Source organism: Garra rufa, chromosome 16 (genome assembly GCF_049309525.1).
Source record: "Garra rufa chromosome 16, GarRuf1.0, whole genome shotgun sequence".
Lineage (NCBI taxonomy): Eukaryota > Metazoa > Chordata > Actinopteri > Cypriniformes > Cyprinidae > Garra > Garra rufa.
In genome coordinates this window covers 7,342,405-7,363,306 of record NC_133376.1, presented here as the reverse complement: position 1 = coordinate 7,363,306, position 20,902 = coordinate 7,342,405, and the positions used below count along the sequence as shown (strand labels likewise).

The 20,902-nt window shown below is 36.2% G+C and overlaps 1 protein-coding gene across 4 annotated transcripts in view; it reads left to right on the top strand.

Moving 5' to 3' along the window:
- The window catches only part of LOC141288308 (uncharacterized), a 79,953-nt gene that overhangs the window by 47,552 nt on the left and 11,499 nt on the right, over positions 1-20,902 (top strand). For all 4 annotated transcript variants that reach the window (XM_073820430.1, XM_073820432.1, XM_073820431.1 and 1 more), the window contains 4 exons: positions 5,681-5,849; positions 5,964-6,096; positions 8,883-9,041; positions 11,127-11,186. In XM_073820430.1, the coding sequence (XP_073676531.1) occupies positions 5,681-5,849; positions 5,964-6,096; positions 8,883-9,041; positions 11,127-11,186 (521 nt within the window). The remainder of the gene's footprint in view (positions 1-5,680; positions 5,850-5,963; positions 6,097-8,882; positions 9,042-11,126; positions 11,187-20,902) is intronic.

Sequence of the window (20,902 nt, the reverse complement as noted above, 5' to 3'; positions counted from 1 at the left end):
GAAGTCCCGTTCTGAATCAAATAATTCACGATACGCGCATTGAAGTCCCGTTCTGAATCAAATAATTCACGATACGCGCATTGAAGTCCCGTTCTGAATCAAATAATTCACGATACGCGCATTCAAGTCCCGTTCTGAATCAAATAATTCACGATACGCGCATTGAAGTCCCGTTCTGAATCAAATAATTCACGATACGCGGATTGAAGTCCCGTTCTGAATCAAATAATTCACGATACGCGCATTGAAGTCCCGTTCTGAATCAAATAATTCACGATACGCGCATTGAAGTCCCGTTCTGAATCAAATAATTCACGATACGCGCATTGAAGTCCCGTTCTGAATCAAATAATTCACGATACGCGCATTGAAGTCCCGTTCTGAATCAAATAATTCACGATACGCGGATTGAAGTCCCGTTCTGAATCAAATAATTCACGATACGCGCATTGAAGTCCCGTTCTGAATCAAATAATTCACGATACGCGCATTGAAGTCCCGTTCTGAATCAAATAATTCACGATACGCGCATTGAAGTCCCGTTCTGAATCAAATAATTCACGATACGCGGATTGAAGTCCCGTTCTGAATCAAATAATTCACGATACGCGCATTCAAGTCCCGTTCTGAATCAAATAATTCACGATACGCGCATTCAAGTCCCGTTCTGAATCAAATAATTCACGATACGCGCATTGAAGTCCCGTTCTGAATCAAATAATTCACGATACGCGGATTGAAGTCCCGTTCTGAATCAAATAATTCACGATACGCGCATTGAAGTCCCGTTCTGAATCAAATAATTCACGATACGCGCATTGAAGTCCCGTTCTGAATCAAATAATTCACGATACGCGCATTGAAGTCCCGTTCTGAATCAAATAATTCACGATACGCGCATTGAAGTCCCGTTCTGAATCAAATAATTCACAATACGCGGATTGAAGTCCCGTTCTAAATCAAATAATTCACGATACGCGGATTGAGGTCCCGTTCTGAATCAAATGATTCACAATACGCGCATTGAAGTCCCGTTCTGAATCAAATAATTCACGATACGCGCATTGAAGTCCCGTTCTGAATCAAATAATTCACGATACGCGCATTCAAGTCCCGTTCTGAATCAAATAATTCACGATACGCGGATTGAAGTCCCGTTCTGAATCACATGATTCGCGATACACGTTTTGAAGTCCCGTTCTGAATCAAATGTTTTGCGATACATGCATTGAAGTCCCGTTCTAAATCAAATAATTCACAATATGTGCATTGAAGTCCCGTTCTGAATCAAATGATTCGCGATACGCACATTGAAGTCCCGTTCTGAATCAAATAATTCACGATACGCGCATTGAAGTCCCGTTCTGAATCAAATAATTCACGATACGCTCATTCAAGTCCCGTTCTGAATCAAATAATTCACGATACGCGCATTGAAGTCCCGTTCTGAATCAAATAATTCACGATACGCGCATTGAAGTCCCGTTCTGAATCAAATAATTCACGATACGCGCATTGAAGTCCCGTTCTGAATCAAATAATTCACGATACGCGCATTCAAGTCCCGTTCTGAATCAAATAATTCACGATACGCGCATTCAAGTCCCGTTCTGAATCAAATAATTCACAATATGTGCATTGAAGTCCCGTTCTGAATCAAATGATTCACAATATGTGCATTGAAGTCCCGTTCTGAATCAAATGATTCACAATATGTGCATTGAAGTCCCGTTCTGAATCAAATGATTCACAATATGCGCATTGAAGTCCCAATATGCACATTGAAGTCCCGTTCTGAATCAAATGATTCACGATATGCACATTGAAGTCCCGTTCTGAATCAAATGATTCGCGATACGCACATTGAAGTCCCGTTCTGAATCAAATGATTCACAATATGCGCATTGAAGTCCCGTTCTGAATCAAATGATTCACAATATGCGCATTGAAATCCCGTTCTGAATGAAATGATTCGCAATACGTGCATTGAAGTCTTGTTCTGAATCAAATGATTCACGATACGCGCATTGAAGTCCCGCTTTGAATCAAATGATTTGCGATACGCACATTGAAGTCCCATTCTGAATCAAATGATTCGCGATACGCGCATTGAAGTCCCGTTCTGAATCAAATGTTTTGCGATACGCGCATTAAAGTCCCGTTCTGAATCACATGATTCGCGATACACGTTTTGAAGTCCCGTTCTGAATCAAATGTTTTGCGATACATGCATTGAAGTCCCGTTCTGAATCAAATGATTTGTGATACATGCTTTGAAGTCCCGTTCTGAATCAAATAATTCACAATATGTGCATTGAAGTCCCGTTCTGAATCAAATGATTCGCGATACGCACATTGAAGTCCCGTTCTGAATCAAATAATTCACGATACGCGCATTGAAGTCCCGTTCTGAATCAAATGATTCACAATATGCGCATTGAAGTCCCGTTCTGAATCAAATGATTCACAATATGCGCATTGAAATCCCGTTCTGAATCAAATGATTCGCAATACGTGCATTGAAGTCTTGTTCTGAATCAAATGATTCACGATACGCGCATTGAAGTCCCGCTTTGAATCAAATGATTTGCGATACGCACATTGAAGTCCCATTCTGAATCAAATGATTCGCGATATGCGCATTGAAGTCCCGTTCTGAATCAAATGTTTTGCGATACGCGCATTAAAGTCCCGTTCTGAATCACATGATTCGCGATACACGTTTTGAAGTCCCGTTCTGAATCAAATGTTTTGCGATACATGCATTGAAGTCCCGTTCTGAATCAAATGATTTGTGATACATGCATTGAAGTCCCGTTCTGAATCAAATAATTCACGATACGCGCATTCAAGTCCCGTTCTGAATCAAATAATTCACGATACGCGCATTCAAGTCCCGTTCTGAATCAAATAATTCACAATACGCGGATTGAAGTCCCGTTCTAAATCAAATAATTCACGATACGCGGATTGAAGTCCCGTTCTAAATCAAATAATTCACAATACGCGGATTGAAGTCCCGTTCTAAATCAAATAATTCACGATACGCGCATTGAAGTCCCGTTCTGAATCAAATAATTCACGATACGCGCATTGAAGTCCCGTTCTGAATCAAATAATTCACGATACGCGCATTGAAGTCCCGTTCTGAATCAAATAATTCACGATACGCGCATTCAAGTCCCGTTCTGAATCAAATAATTCACGATACGCGCATTGAAGTCCCGTTCTGAATCAAATAATTCACGATACGCGGATTGAAGTCCCGTTCTGAATCAAATAATTCACGATACGCGCATTGAAGTCCCGTTCTGAATCAAATAATTCACGATACGCGCATTGAAGTCCCGTTCTGAATCAAATAATTCACGATACGCGCATTGAAGTCCCGTTCTGAATCAAATAATTCACGATACGCGCATTGAAGTCCCGTTCTGAATCAAATAATTCACGATACGCGGATTGAAGTCCCGTTCTGAATCAAATAATTCACGATACGCGCATTGAAGTCCCGTTCTGAATCAAATAATTCACGATACGCGCATTGAAGTCCCGTTCTGAATCAAATAATTCACGATACGCGCATTGAAGTCCCGTTCTGAATCAAATAATTCACGATACGCGGATTGAAGTCCCGTTCTGAATCAAATAATTCACGATACGCGCATTCAAGTCCCGTTCTGAATCAAATAATTCACGATACGCGCATTCAAGTCCCGTTCTGAATCAAATAATTCACGATACGCGCATTGAAGTCCCGTTCTGAATCAAATAATTCACGATACGCGGATTGAAGTCCCGTTCTGAATCAAATAATTCACGATACGCGCATTGAAGTCCCGTTCTGAATCAAATAATTCACGATACGCGCATTGAAGTCCCGTTCTGAATCAAATAATTCACGATACGCGCATTGAAGTCCCGTTCTGAATCAAATAATTCACGATACGCGCATTGAAGTCCCGTTCTGAATCAAATAATTCACAATACGCGGATTGAAGTCCCGTTCTAAATCAAATAATTCACGATACGCGGATTGAGGTCCCGTTCTGAATCAAATGATTCACAATACGCGCATTGAAGTCCCGTTCTGAATCAAATAATTCACGATACGCGCATTGAAGTCCCGTTCTGAATCAAATAATTCACGATACGCGCATTCAAGTCCCGTTCTGAATCAAATAATTCACGATACGCGGATTGAAGTCCCGTTCTAAATCAAATAATTCACGATACGCGCATTAAAGTCCCGTTCTGAATCAAATAATTCACAATACGCGGATTGAAGTCCCGTTCTAAATCAAATAATTCACGATACGCGGATTGAGGTCCCGTTCTAAATCAAATAATTCACAAAGTTTTCACAAATCACACCCTGGGCATTTGTATTGGCAAGAGGCAAGTTTCTGTATTTGTTTTGCTGCAGCAGCCTGAGCAATAATCTACTACAACAGCAATATCCAACAGCAGCAGCATAACAGATCTATTCTGCCAAGACCAAATACGTTAACACTGTCATATCCATTACCATGCTAAAATCTTCTAAAAGTTGTCATAATAGAAATAGATCTGGGATGTTGAAAACAGTCAAATGGGGGTTGTCTATTGTTTTTAAAAATCGACCCCCAACAAGTGCAAGCCATCACTGAGAATTGTTTGTTCTCAGTAGAAAGAATGACTTTACTAGTAAAGGTCGTCATCCCAGTATTGTTCACATGGCTTCTTTAAAGACCACTGGCTTTTTAGAATGAGACTGACCTTTTAATGTTTGCTTTGGCTTTTTAAGCCTTTCTGACTGTTAACCTTTGGGATGAATAAAATCACTTTGTAATCTAATTGTTAAAACCGGCTGAAATCCCCAACACTGTATCTAAGCTGTACATTGCAGCTGAAGTCATAGTCACATGTCATGATGCATGAAAAATATCGAATTAGTGGCTATTTCAATTAGCCACTACACATAGAGGCATCTGTATGATGAAAACAAGACTTTAATTGTATTCCAGTGAACTGCATCATTGATTACCTAAGAAATCCCTTGATTTAACACTAAATGTTGCTCCATATGGGGGCTCAGTTGTATGTTCAACAGTATCGCTGTGTGAAATTTTTCAATATTAAACCTCACTGGGCCTACTAACAAAAGGGTTTTTAAAACAAAAGTAACAGAGGATCAATTATGAAGCCATTTCAATAATACAATTAGGACTTGGCAGCTAAAGATAACTTTGTGTTACATAAGCACCCAGCAGGGAATATTTATGGGTCTACAATGACATTTGTTAAATAGTTATTATATAAACACATTTTAATAGATGTATTAAACCATTTAAGGATTCTTTTAGTCCAAAAAACGAATTAGTAAAAATATGCTGTCAGAAATACTTTACCACGGTCAGTAGGACTCCTCACTTTATTAACTTGACCCTAGTGCAAGTGGTATTTGCGTCATAATTTACAACATGACATAATTGCTACATAATTTCTAAGACTTGAGGGCCAGCAAACATGATCGTCTGCCAGTTGAACTTATTTTGGTTAGATATATGAACTCTGACTAATTGTAAGCATATGTCGTGTGTTTGCTGTATGCAAACCTCTCAAAATTCAAGATTTTCTTTTGAGATTCTCTCACAAGTGGTACTCATTTAAATATGTTTCTGTTGTGTTTATAATCTAGGGAAGAAGAAGTCCAAATTCCAGACGTTCAAGAATTTTTTTGTGAAGAAAAAGAGGAAGGACAGTCCTGCTCAATCGAGTGAAAATGTTTTGAAGGCCAGTCAGTCAAGTGACGATGTGAACACCTCAGAGGCACCCATCAGCCACGCCAACAGCGACAATGACCACGGGTTTGATTTTTATTACTATATTACATTTCTGTTATTTATCTATTTTCTCATATGCCAATATTACACATTGCCAATTATATATGACATAAAAAGGTTTCCCTTTTTCGTTCAAAGATCCAAGATCAACATGGGAAATAAAGCCATGTCACATGACAGTGTCTTCGTCTCTGATTCGCCCTCATCAGAGACTAATGAGAGTCTGGGGGCGTCCCAGGACAGCATTCATGGAAAAGTGAAATCTCTACAGGTATTCTAGTTATGATTTATTCATATATAAATTGTGCTTAATGCTCTGGAATACAACTACTGGTGATATATTCAGAATTTATTTTTAAGGTCATACCATTAAGCTTTTTTATTTTTATTTTTTTTATTATTATTATCATCATTCAGTTATCAGACATATTCAAATTTGTTTTACGAAATATCATAAAAGTGTATTTTAATATTGTCCTGTTCTACTCTGAGAGGTCTTGACTTTCACAACAGCATCCAATAAAAAAAGTAAATATTTATGTATTTATTTATTTTAAAAGGTTTTTTAGCTAAATTTCCAAACATTTTTGTGAAGCTACAAAAATTTTACAAAATATTTTACAAAATTACATGCAATATAATACATTTATAAATTATTTATATAATGCATTTATAATGATTAAATAAAAATAATGTTTATTTAAATGTAAATGTTTATTTATTTATTTTAAAAAGCTTGTCCAGCAAAATTTCCAGAGAGATTTTGTGAAGCTACAGTAAATAACAACATTTTCACAAAATTGCATGCAGATAATAATACATTTTTTTTTATATATATAATGCATTTATAATGTTTATTATTTATTACTTATAATTAAAATTATTTCAGAATTTATGGTCACAATTAAGTATGTTACTTAAATTCATTAAAAACAATTAGAGTTACAAAGCGGTGGAAAATTTTCAGTAAATTTCCAGAATCTTTCCGAAAATTTCCAAAAAAAAAAAAAAAAAAAATCCTCGAAGGTTTCCAAAATTTTGGGAATGTTTTTGAAGTTTACCAGAAATTTTCAGGTTAATATTTTATTAGTTACATTATGAAGCTGCTCTATCTACAGTAATATCTACAGTAATTTACTTTTAAAATAAAATTGTTATATGTGTATTAACCAAAATAATTAGTAAAAACACAACACAGTACATTTACGGTATTAACCAGTCATTTAACATGAAACATTTTTTAATTGCAAGTAAAAAGAATATAAAATAAAACCACTTATGTAATATTTAGTTTCACCTCCTGATGCTAAAAAATCAAAATTTTCTGAGGGTTAAGCATTTCCTATTTTTACTGATAATTTGATTAAGTTATAAATACTAAAAACGATTTTAACCCATTTACAGTCAAATCAAAATTTATTCAGACACCATCAACATTTCTCACATTATCAAAGTTTATTTGCTATAGTTTGAAAAATGGTAATAAAATATGACAAGAACTTAGTTTTAAACTGTCAGAACAAATTCATCTTGATAATGTCAGATAACTTTGATAGAAAGGTATTTAATGGATCAACCAAATCAACCAAAAATCAATACTTTGTTGACAAGCAATGCTTAATTTCATTAAGCTCAAGTCTGTGGGGTAAAAAGGTCACATTAGCAATTAAAGAAAAAAAAACACTTAAGCAAAACATGGTCAGGTCAAAGTGTCTATTAATAATTTTTAGTCCCAAATTTTCATCAGTTTTACTGGTAGTCCACTGTATAAACAATTTTGGGGTATAATATGTCTCAGTTTACTTTATTTTGCTATCCTCACTTACATAAATGAACTCTAGTGTCCTGCACCCACAAATTATATCTGGTGTCTGAATAACTTTTGGTTGGACTGTATCTGGAAAGTTGCCTCTGTGCTCAGATGGAGTGTATAAAGTATGTTTTCTTTCCTGTCCTCTTTCTTTAATGAGTATTAGTGATGCCACTGGACTTTGGTTTAAAATTAGCAGGTCTAAGCCTCAAGACAAAGAGCTTGAGATTTTCACTGTTGACGTTTTGCCACCAGCCCAATCTAGACAGCAGGGATCATTGTCAATGTCACTGATAGACAATAAAAACAAAACAAATGTGAACTAAAACATTTTCCTTAAACAAATGTGCATACGATGTACAGTAAGTTTATAAATATTAAGTCATGTTTACATGTATTAAAAGTCACTACAGGATGCCCACAGTGGCCTACTTTCACAAATACGTTTGTCTCACTTGTGTCTTAGCATTGATTAAATGCTACTTAGCGTAGCTTGATGCGGTTAGCGTATTACCAGTAGACATACCGGATAGGCACTCTGTCACTGAGCCAGACATGAAAGCAGCTCAGCAATGAAAGTTACCAGTCCATTAAGAGAGGAATCAGCCACTTTCAGTTTAAAAGAAGCAGATCATCTAAAAATAGCTGAGACCAAGCAGAATGAATTTCTCAGACGTGTCTGATTGCATTGACTAGCATTTAGTTTTGATTTAAATGTATTTTCCTTTTTATTAAAGGATAGTTCACTCAAAAATAAAAAATATTGTCATCATACACTACATTGAAAATGTAGGTGTCAGTGAACTTTTTTTATGTTTATGCTACCAGGATTGCATTTATTTAATCAAAAATACAACTAAAACAGTAATAATCTGAAATATTTTGTACTGTAATATTTTTAAAATGTAATTTATTCTTGGGATGCAAAGCTGATTTTTTTCAGCATCATAACTCCAGTCCTCAGTGTCGCATACTGCTTCAAAAATCATTCTAATATGCTTCTAATAAATTCAAAATAATAGCATTTATTTGAAATCTTTTGTAACTTTACTGTATTGAATTTTTCCAATTTAATGCATCTTTGCTAAATAAAAGTACTATTTTCTTTTTTTTTTAATCACACTGAACTTGTAAATGGTCTCATGTTGGCACATTACTGTACAATATAGTAGGCAGTAGTAGTATTAGTATTCTGATTAATCAGTTTGAGCTGTTAATGATGAATCACGTTTCTGTCCTGTCTGTAGCTCCAGCTAAAGCAGGCGATTCGTCTGGGCTCTCCGCCGTCACTCCTGTGTGGGAGGAAAGGAGAGGACGCAGGGGCTCTTTCTGAAGATGATGGTCTTCCCTGCAGCCCCCCGGAGTATTCCAGCCTCCACACTGTGCTGGCCACACCTCCTCACACGGTACACCTCTCTGCACTTTCACATTCACATTTCACATCAGTTTAGACTCATGGTTTTCTATAGCACTAATATAGCTTTGATATGTAAATGTACAGACTGCTGAAATATGTCACAATTTTTAAAATCAGACGTAAGTGATCAGAAACCTTGTTAAAAATAAACTTCAGTCATTCGTTTCTAATGTTGAGATTTTCCAGAAAGATCTGCAGAGCTGTAGTTGCTTCACTCAAACAGAAAAAGCACTAGGTTTGACAGATTTCGACATGTGTTACTCTTATCATTAGATGTACGGGTGTTTTGGAATAAAAAATATCTATCCTACTTGCTTCTTAGCTCACTGTGACTGACTGGTTTCGATAAATGAAAAGTTTTTTCACTGGGAGGGAAGTTTTGAGTTTTTAAAGTATGTTTTAATAGTATGTACAGGTTTTTGATATTAAAAGATAAGAAACGTTTGATTCCTGTGTGAATTACTTTACCAAAAAAAAGAGGGCTCGGCTCATACAAAATGCATGACCCCGTTTAAAAGTTTACATACACTTGATTCTTAATACTGTGTTGTTACCTGAATCCACAGCTGTGCTTTTTTGTTTGTTTGTTTGTAGGTTTGTTTAGTTATAGTTGGTCATGAGCCTTTTGAACAGTTAAACTGCTGCTGTTCTTCAGAAAAATTCTTCAGGTCCCACAGATTCTTTGGTTTTTCAGCATTTTTTGTGTATTTGAAGCCTTTCCAGCAATGACTGTATGATTTCGAGATCCATCTTTTCACACTGAGGACAACTGAGGAACTCATATGCAACTATTACAGAAGGTTCAACGCTCACTGATGCTTCAGAAGAAAATACGTTGCATTAAGAACTGAGGGGTGAAAACATTTGAACAGAATGAAGAAATTTACATTTTTCTTATTTTGCCTCAATATCATTTTTTTTTTTCATTTAGCACTGCCCTTCAGAGGCTACAGAAGATAGTTACATGTTTCCCAGAGGACAAAATAAGTTACATTTACCCTGATCTTCAAATTCTAAAAGTTTTCAACCCCTTAATGCATAGTTTTTTTTCCTTCTGGAGCATCAGTTAGTGTTTAAACCTTCAGTAATAAGTTGTGTACGAGTCCTTCAGTTGTCCTCAGTGTAAAAAGATGGATTTAAAAATCATACAGTCATTGTTGGAAAGGGTTCAAAAACACAAAAATGATGAAAAACTAACTGTTTAGCTCTTCAGGACAAACAAAACATGATTCAGATAATAACACAGTATTAAAAATCAAAGTGTGTGTGAACTTTTGAGCCGGGTAATTTTTTTTTAAATTCAGCTATTATTTTCTCTTGTGGACTATAAGTAAAGGTTTTTTTGTGAAATATCTTATTCAGGTCAGTACTAAATAAAAAATAACATGCATTTTGTATGATCCCTCTTATATTGGTAAAATCATTAACTAAAATATACATTTTTACACATTTATTTTGAAGTAGTTTTCTCATAACCACGTTGAGCTTTCATCACCAAATCAAACTATATATAAAGTCAAGCAATCAGACACACTGTGATGAACGTGCTCTGCATGCCTGGGTATTTTTGGCTTTGTGGAAAGCGTGTAAGAGCCTCAGACATCACGGGGAATGATTGAAAAGACAGGAAGCTCCCTGCTGAGTGCTCTAACAGGATTAGGCGCAATGCCGTTCCCCTCGCTCTACCTGCCTCCCCTCAAATCTCTTCAGAGATGTACACAGTCCCTGTCCTCACCTTCCCTGAACTTGAGCACAGCGAGACCAAAGCTGCTCTTTAATTTAGAAAATCTCACATAGTGGGAGTGAGTTTTGAAATTTTATTCTAGACTATCAAATAAGTAAAAATGTATTTCAGGCAAGCATATGACTGTGGGTGACACTTTACAATAAGGTTCTATTAGGTAATGTTAATTATTGTATTAACAAGCATTATGACACTATTTAATAATCTTTGTTAATGTTAGTTAATCAAAAATTCAATTATCTCACAGTGTGTGAACTAATGTTAACAAACACATTTTATGTCAAACATTCAAACAGGAAATGATTGTAATATGTGTCTTTATCATTGCAGTCGGTGGATTTGACCCAGATTTCCTTGAGCATGGAGGCTTCAGACAGTGAAGATGATCAGGTGACATAAACACACATAAATCACATGCCCCATACTGTATGTGGACTAAAGGCTTGTGTTAAAGGGACAGTTCACCAAAAATTGATATTTTTTTCATTATTTACTCACCATCAAGTATTTCCAAACTTGTATGACTTTTGTTCATCTTCAAAACACAAATGAATATATTTTTAATGAAAACTGAGACATTTCTGAATATATTTTTAATGAAAAATTAGACATTTATGTCTAAATTATTATTTTTTTTTTTTTTGAGTAAAACATTCCAGGATTTTTCTCCATATAATGGACTTCTGTGGTGGCCTACTGGTTGAAGGTCTAATTTCTGTTTCAGTACAATTTCATAGGGCTCTACATGATCCCAGCCTATGAAATAAAAGTATTATCTAGCAAAACGATCTGTCATTTTCTTAAAAATCTTATCTTAATCTTAAAATGTCTTGCATTTGCTCGACTTCACTCATTAAGTTATCACGTTGGAAAGGTCCCAGTATTTGCAAATGCAAACATTCAAAGTCAAACACCCTTTACAAAAAAAAAACTAAAACAAAGAGATGTCAGACGATTTTGAAGTAGGAGGAGAAAATGAGATGGAGTTTTTAACCCAACCCTACCTTAAAGAACTGTATGTACAGTCGTGGCCAAAAGTTTTGAGAATTACATAAATATTGGAAATTGGAAAAGTTGCTGCTTAAGTTTTTATAATAGCAATTTGCATATAGTCCAGAATGTTATGAAGAGTGATCAGATGAATTGCATAGTCCTTCTTTGCCATGAAAATTAACTTAATCCCGAAAAAAACTTTCCACTGCATTTCATTGCTGTCATTAAAGGACCTGCTGAGATCATTTCAGTAATCGCCTTGTTAACTCAGGTGAGAATGTTGACGAGCACAAGGCTGGAGATCATTATGTCAGGCTGATTGGGTTAGAATGGCAGACTTGACATGTTAAAAGGAGGGTGATGCTTGAAATCATTGTTCTTCCATTGTTAACCATGGTGACCTGCAAAGAAACCCGTGCAGCCATCATTGCGTTGCATAAAAATGGCTTCACAGGCAAAGATATTGTGGCTACTAAGATTGCACCTAAATCAACAATTTATAGGATCATCAAGAACTTCAAGGAAAGAGGTTCAATTCTTGTTAAGAAGGCTTCAGGGTGTCCAAGAAAGTCCAGAAAACGCCAGGATCGTCTCCTAAAGAGGATTCAGCTGCGGGATCGGAGTGCCATCAGTGCAGAGCTTGCTCAGGAATGGCAGCAGGCAGGTGTGAGCGCATCGGCACGCACAGTGAGGCCAAGACTTTTGGAAGATGGCCTGGTGTCAAGAAGGGCAGCAAAGAAACCACTTCTCTCCAAAAAAAAAACATCAGGGACAGATTGATCTTCTGCAAAAAGTATGGCGAAAGGACTGCAAAGTCATATTCTCAGATGAAGCCTCTTTCCGATTGTTTGGGGCATCTGGAAAAAGGCTTGTCCGGAGAAGAAAAGGTGAGCGCTACCATCAGTCCTGTGTCATGCCAACAGTAAAGCATCCTGACACCATTCATGTGTGGGGTTGCTTCTCATCCAAGGGAGTGGGCTCACTCACAATTTTGCCCAAAAACACAGCCATGAATAAAGAATGGTACCAAAACACCCTCCAACAGCAACTTCTTCCAACAATCCAACAACAGTTTGGTGAAGAACAATGCATTTTCCAGCACGATGGAGCACCGTGCCATAAGGCAAAAGTGATAACTAAGGGTGCTTTCACATCTGTGGTTCGGTTCGTTTGGTCCGGACCAAGGGCAACAAATGATACATTGTAGCATTTTTCTGCCGTTTTGGGTCCTTTTCACACCACACTGATTGCTCTGGTCCGAACCAGTTGAAACGAACCAAAATGCAGTCATGTGACAACATCCACATCACTCGTTGGCCAGATCGTGTCATTGAACCACTGATCTATAATAGAGAATTATATAGATCAGTGTATTGAACGTATTTTCTAAACTGTTAGGCACGTTTTTTCAATTCGCGAACGCGCCGCATCGAGGTAAAAACATCTCAACTTTTCAGGATGCTGCAAGCACACCGCAGGTCATGTGACATGAACCAACCAATCAGCTTCATCCTTTCCCTTAATAACATTGAAAGCACTGGCAAGTTGGAGGAACAACTTATACAGGAATAAACATTTTTTAATAAATATAATAGCAGAGCTACTGCAAGCGATTTTTAATGCTGAAAAATCCATTTATCCTTTGCTGAAACTTAGCGTATTTATGGAGAGCGCAGGTCATGGTTGCTTAGCAACGGCAGACGCCACTGGAGCGCAAGCTTTCCACGCGTTTTTAGGCGCGACATGTGAACGGCACCTTAAACAATGAGAAAGATTGTGATGTTCTTGTGAGTTTTTGAAAGTTGGGACCTATATGATCATCAGACCAAATTTATGAGGCTCCGCACCTCCTCACAACTCCAAGTTTGTCCGCGAGCTGTCAAGGGGCTATGTTGCTAAAACGCTAACTGTCAACAAATACTTGTCCTCATCCCATAATGAACAGCGCAGCAGACTACGGCAGCTGGATTAGTCCAAAAAGGTGCAGTACTTTTTGCGGTTGGGTCTGTTCAAGTTCGGTTCATGTTCTCACCATAAACGAACCGCTCCAGTGTTCGTTTGAAAGCGTACCGAGACCACCTCTTCAGGCAGGTCTCGGTACGCTTCTTTGGTCCGCTTTTGGTGCGCACTCGAGTGCGATTGCTATATTCACACCTGCCCAAACGAACCGCACCAACAGGGAAAACGAACTCTAGTGCGATTCAACCGAACTAAATAAGGCAGGTGTGAAAGCACCCTAAGTGGCTCAGGGACCAAAACGTTGAAATTTTGGGTCCATGGCCTGGAAACTCCCCAGATCTTAATCCCATTGAGAACTTGTGGTCAATCCTCAAGAGGCGGGTGGACAAACAAAAACCCACTAATTCTGACAAACTCCAAGATGTGATTATGAAAGAATGGGTTGCTATCAGTCAGGATTTGGCCCAGAAGTTGATTGAGAGCATGCCCAGTCGAATTGCAGAGGTCCCGAAAAAGAAGGGCCAACACTGCAAATACTGACTCTTTGCATAAATGTCATGTAATTGTCGATAAAAGCCTTTGAAACGTATGAAGTGCTTGTAATTATATTTCAGTTCATCACAGAAACAACTGAAACAAAGATCTAAAAGCAGTTTAGCAGCAAACTTTGTGAAAACTAATATTTGTGTCATTCTCAAAACTTTTGGCCACGACTATACACAGATAAAGAACTAACCCCATGGAGGGTTGGGTATCGTTTTTATTTTATTGATTCAGATTCTTAACGATTCCTAGTTTCGATTCCAATGACATAAAGTCAATAGAAAATTAGGCCAAACATTTTTACTCTGCATTTTTTACAAAGCTTTTATTTGCAGCTGAATAACATGAGGAAAAATCAGCACCCTACAGAACACTTAAGCCTTAAAGGAACTTTTATCTGTGGTTTTAACAAAAACTACCACTGCAAAAACAACTAGACTAATATAAATGTCAAACATTAAATTGTTAAGACAAAGTAAACAGTCAGTAATAAAATAGGAACAAGCAAATAAATGGGCAATAGCATAAATAAAAACAACTGAACAAATTACAGGTACAGAAATTTAAATCAAAAATTTACAAACACTGCATAGTTTTCTTTTCATAAATGAAATGTAGATTAATCCTCTTTAAAGTTACAAAAGATATTCAGTCAAGATCAGTGAATACTTTTTTGTTCTTTGATTAACATTAATGACAGGCAGCACATGTTTATTAGGCTGCTGTCTCTTTAAAACCGAACGCACACAAATCTAAAAATACTGTTACACATGTTTATGATGATATACTGATGCGTTTTTGTGCATTTTGGACGGTAAATGTGAAAGAGAAATCAGAAATGAAATCAGAAATGATTCCCACGCCTGGACCGTTGTTCACTGTTGATTTCATACTTCAAAATGACATTAAACTGTGAACGCAGGAATCGTTAAGCGGAGCCAAAATGCACGTATCTTATTGAATACCTAGTTCTTATAAATTTGGAACCGGTTCTAAAATGGAACCGGTTCTCGATACCCAACCCTAACCACATGTGACCTTTCCAACGTGAATAAGTTTTTAACATTTACGGTTAAAAATTATATAAATGTTTATTTTTTTAGAAAATGACCATTCATTTCACTAGATCAGACCATTATTGCTAGGCTGGGATCATGTAGAGCGCTTTTAAAGCTGCATTGAAACTGCAATTTGGACCTTCACCCATTGATTCCCATTGAAGTCCACTATATGGAGAAAAATCCTGGAATGCTTTCCTCAGAGTCAGAAACAATTTATTTTTGACTGAAGAAAAAAACTGAGGACACCTTGAATGACATTGGAGTGAGTAAATTATTTTTATTCTGAAAGTGAACTAATCCTTTAATTTGTGTTTTTAAAGGTAAGATGAACTATCCCTTTAAGAGTAAGCACGATCGCATGCTTTGAATGGTGATGTAATGCATTTAAATGCAAATTAATTACAGCCACATCTACATGTAGGCAAATTGTTTGTAGCCATTCAGTGATCCAGCTAAACACACTAATACAAGGTTTCCCAGCCCTGTTCCTGGAGGCACACCAATGTAGACATTTTCAGACTCGTCCTAATCAAACACACCTGAATCAACTCGTCAGCTGGTTTGTTGGATGGGTCAAATAAGAGAGACATCCAGCATTAGAAACACACTTTGTTTGTAGCTTGTCGTGTCACGTGTAGCTAACTACTTTTTCAAATCTTGTCATGCTTGACTGTAGTTTAAATATTTTTGAATAGCCTGTACTTTTCTGAGAAAAGGTGTAGCGTTATTTGCTTGTGAGTATCACTTAATATTCATGCATTTAAATGTGGCTGATGTCTTCAATACATGTTTTTGGCCGCTGCAGATGATTTGAATCGGGCACCTCTGGGTGTGGATTCAGACTTGTGACACGTTTGGAATTTTCCCATCAAGTCCAGCACTGAGAGATTCATATTAAGAGTGTGCTTATCTGCTGTTGTTTTGACTAGTTTGGATCATGTAGAACTTGCTCAGCTAAGTGTTGTTATCAGTTGTACTTGCAGATACTGGCATGTTTTCAGTACAAGTGCTTTCACAGTCAAAGGTGGTTTGAAACACAGATATTGCTTGTATCCAGTAGAAAGTAACATTTGAATGTCAAATAAAAGTGAAACTAGTCTTCAGTCTGTGCATTGAAAGGGCTTTTCTGGGACTTGGTACACACGCATCTGTCGCACGACACCAGCACCTTTCCAAAAGTACTCCAAAACAATCTCAAACCACTGAAAAACATGCACTTTTGGATTTGTCTTGTTGCCAGGGCTTAAAAAAAAAAAGCTATCGTGTGTTTGTGTTTTGTGCTTTGAGCTGGACCAGAGGTTGTTTTGAAAAATTGGGTTTTGGTACGAAATGTGAGAAATACTGTTGGATATTTTTAATTAGGATTAATTTTTGTTATATGTGACCATGGACCACAAAATCAGTCATAAGGGTCAATTTTTTTTATCATCTGAAAAGTAAGTTTTCCGTTGATGTATGTTTTGTTAGGATAGACCATATTTATATTGAAAATCTGGAATCTGAGGGTGCAAAAAAATCAAAATATTGAGAAAATAGCCTTTAAAATTGTCAAAATCATGCATATTACTAAACCAAAATGTTGATATATTTATGGTGGGAAATTTAGTAAATGTCTTCATGAAACAGGATCTTTACTTAATATCCTAATGATTTTTGGCAAATAAATCTATAATTTTGACCCATACAATGTATTTTCAGCTATTGCTACAAATATACCCCTGCTACCTAAGACTGGATTTGTGGTCCAGAGTTACATATTGATGCTACTGTTTAAAACTTTGAGTTTGGTAAGATTTTTGTTTTTTGAAAAAGCTTATGCTCACCAAGGCTGGATTTGTTTGATCTAAAATACAATAAAAAGAGTAATATTGTGAAATATTATTACAATTTAAAATAACCATTTTTTTAAATAACTTATTTTAAAATGCAATTTATTTCTGTGATGCAAAGCTGAATTTTTAGTATCATTACTACAGTCTTAAATGTCACATGATTAAGGTTGCAAAAAATTTTGGGGAATTTTCCATGGGTTTTTGGAAAGTTTCCAGAAATTTACCATAAATATTCCACCCCTTTGCAACCCTACACATGATTATTTAGAAATCATTCTAATATGCTGATTTGCTGCTCAAGAAACATTTCTGATTATTATATATTTTTGTGAAAACTATTAAGTAATGCAAAGGGAAAAAGTAGAAAAAGTTCAAATGAACAGCGTTAATTTGAATTATTCGAATGGCTTAGGGATGATCAAATGAGAAAGGGAGTAAAGGATTAAACTGATGGAAAAAAAGTGGGTACAATTGTAAAAATGTGTTTACATTCCATAAATATTTCAGATTTTACATATCAAAGCTGATGCTTTTATTGGCACCTTGCTTTCTAGATATCATATCAGCATTGGCCATTAAAGCCCATATGAGTTAATCACTTGTGAAATTTGACAGCATTGTTGAACACTGGCTGTCCTTGACTGCAGGGGCTACGAGTGAAGTAGGCGTGTGGTCTGAAAAGCATTCCAGCGGTTCACCCTCGCAGCCTGGCTGTCTGCTTGAAATGGGATATTCCAGCAATCTGGGTCAAAACGGCTGCCAAGCTGGACCTGAGCACAGCACAAACACACGGCTGTCTCGCTTAGAACTCATTCACACAAGTCCCTGGCATACTGCACTGTTAAAGGATGTTAAAAGGATAAAAAAAAAAAAAAAATCTGTCATTACTTACTCATCCTTATGTCATTCCAAACTTGTAAGACCTTTATCTTCGAAACACAGATTAAAGGGATAGTTCACCCAAAAATGATAGTTTGATGTTTATCTGCTTACCCCCAGGGCATCCTAGGTGACTTTGTTTCCTCAGCAGAACACAAACGAAGATTTTTAACGAAAACCAGTGCAGTCTGTCAGTCAAATAATGGCAGTCAATGGTTACCAAATCTTTAGAGGAAAGAAAAACATACACAGTCAAATCTAAATTACACCCTGCGGCTCGTGACGATACACTGATGTCCTAAGACATGAAACGATTGGTTTTTGTGAGAAACTGAACAGTATTTCTATCATTTTTTACCTTTGATACACAGCCACGTCCATCTGTCATTAGCACGAGTTTAGCATCAGGCTCGTTACATGTGAACGCGCTCTGGCGGAGAATACGCAAACGCCGGAAGCGATCTGTCGAGTGTATATACGACACTCATTGTTCACACAGAGCACAGAGATTGTGAGTATAGCGGCTATTCAAAATGGTAATTACTTGCGCTTATCCTGATTGTTCAAACCGATTTAAAGCTAAAAGATTACATTTGCATGCGCAAACTCATCCGGGACTTTTAACCGATTTCCCCTTACGGCGTTCAGAGCGCGTTCACATGTAATGTGCCGGATTCAAAGCTCGTGCTCAGGACAGATGGACGTGGCTGTGTATCAAAGGTAAAAAAAATTATAAATACTGTTCAGTTTCTCACTAAAAACCGATCGTTTCGTGTCTTAGGACATCAATGTATCGTCACGAGCCGCAGGGTGTAATTTGGATTTGTGTGTGCATGTTTTTGTTTACTTTTAAAGGTTTGGTGCCCATCCACCTCTATCATTTGGCTGGCAGACTGCACCGGTTTTCGTTAAAAATCTTCGTTTGTGTTCTGCTGAGGAAACAAAGTCACCTACATCTTGGATGCCCTGGGGGTAAGCAGATAAACATCAAATTTTCATTTTTGGGTGAACTATCCCTTTAAGATATTTTTGATGAAATCAAAGCACTTTCTGACCCTGCATAGACAGCAATGCAACTGACACATTCAAGGTACTTTCATGAGCGCGCATTGAAGATTGACAAGGAAGAGAAAAATTGTTGCATAAAATTGTTGTTTTGTTTGATTTCTTTGCAAACAGAAGTATTCTCATAGCCACATAACATTACGGTTGAACCACATGGCCTATTTTAACAATGTCCTTACTACCTTTCTGGGCCTTGAACATGTCAGTTGCATTGCTGTCTATGGAGGATCAGAAAGCTCTCACGTTTCATCTTAATTTAAATCTTAATTTGCATTCTAAAGATGAACAAAGGTCTTACAAGTTTGAAACAACATGAGGGTGAGTAATTAATGACAAAATGTTCATTTTTACTATCCATTTAATTTTTTTTTTTAATTTCAAAAGTGTTAATCTGAATTTAATGCTCTCCTTTTTATCAAAGCCTGTTTCTGCCACAGAATAAAAGAAAAAGGTAAATGAAACCTTTCTTATATATCACAGTTCTGACTTTTTACTGAATTGCAAGAAAAAAGGTACAAATTTTGAGACATAAACTGCTAGAAAAAAAGTCAGAATTGCAAGATATAAACTCAGAATTAAGATTTTTTTCTCCAAATTCTGAGTTTACATTAGTTTTTTTTCCCCGCTACAGAATAAAAAAAATGATTAAAAAGATAATTTTTCTCAGACTTTTCTTCTAAGAATTGTGAATTTATATCTTGCATTTCTGCATTTTTCTTTTTTTAAGGAAAAAAACAAAACAAATAGAATTGCTAAATATAAACTAGGAAAAAAGGGAAAAAAAGTCATATTGTGTGATTTAAAAAGTCACATTTACCTTTTTTTATTTTTCATGAAGAATATTGAAGTTACACTACCAGTCAAAAGTTTTTGGACAGTATAATTTGTGAATGTTTTTAAAGAAGTCTCTTCTGCTCACCAAAGAAAATCATTAATTTCTTAAAATATATAAATATATATATAAAATATATTATTATATTTTATATATATATACTGACTTTAAGTGAATGGTATAGTCTATAGTGTTACATAATATTTTTATTTGCTGATCTTTGGATCTTTCTATTCATCAAAGAATCCTGAAAAAAAAAAACACTCAACTGTTTTAAATATTGATGCAAGTAATGTTTCTTGAACAGCAATTCAGCATATTAGAATGATTTCTGAAGGATCATGTGACTGGAGTAATGATGCTAATAATTTAGCTTTGATCATTTAAAATATATTAAAATAGAATATTTTCAATAGTGAAAATATTCACGATGTTACTGCTTTTGCTGTATTTTGTATCAAATAAATGCAGGCTTGGTGAGCAGAAGAGACTTGAAGACATTAAAAATCTCAGTGTTCAAAAACTTTTGACTGGTAGTGTATATTTTACTGTAGTAAACAATAATGCTAGATCTATGTTACCACAAAATTGTTTAGAACATCAGTATAAAAATATGCAAGAAACAGTCCTTCTGTTTGAGAATTATTTAAATAACAATAATGATGGTTTTAAAAGCAAGCGGCCTTTAAAGATACCAAGATTTGGTATTAGTAATGCAGATCTAAGTCTCCGAAGGAAAAAGCAGTGCTTATACAGCGGTAAGGACAAGCAGTCACAACATTGCCAACATAATCTTCAGTTGTTTCTGCTGGAGAGGCTTTTGTTTGCATTTCATCCTGAAAGGAAATAGCTGAGGACAATCATCATAATTGCTCATGATGAGTCAGTGGTGGTGAAGGTGGCTGGGTATCTGTTTTTGTATTACAGTTCATGCTGTGTGCC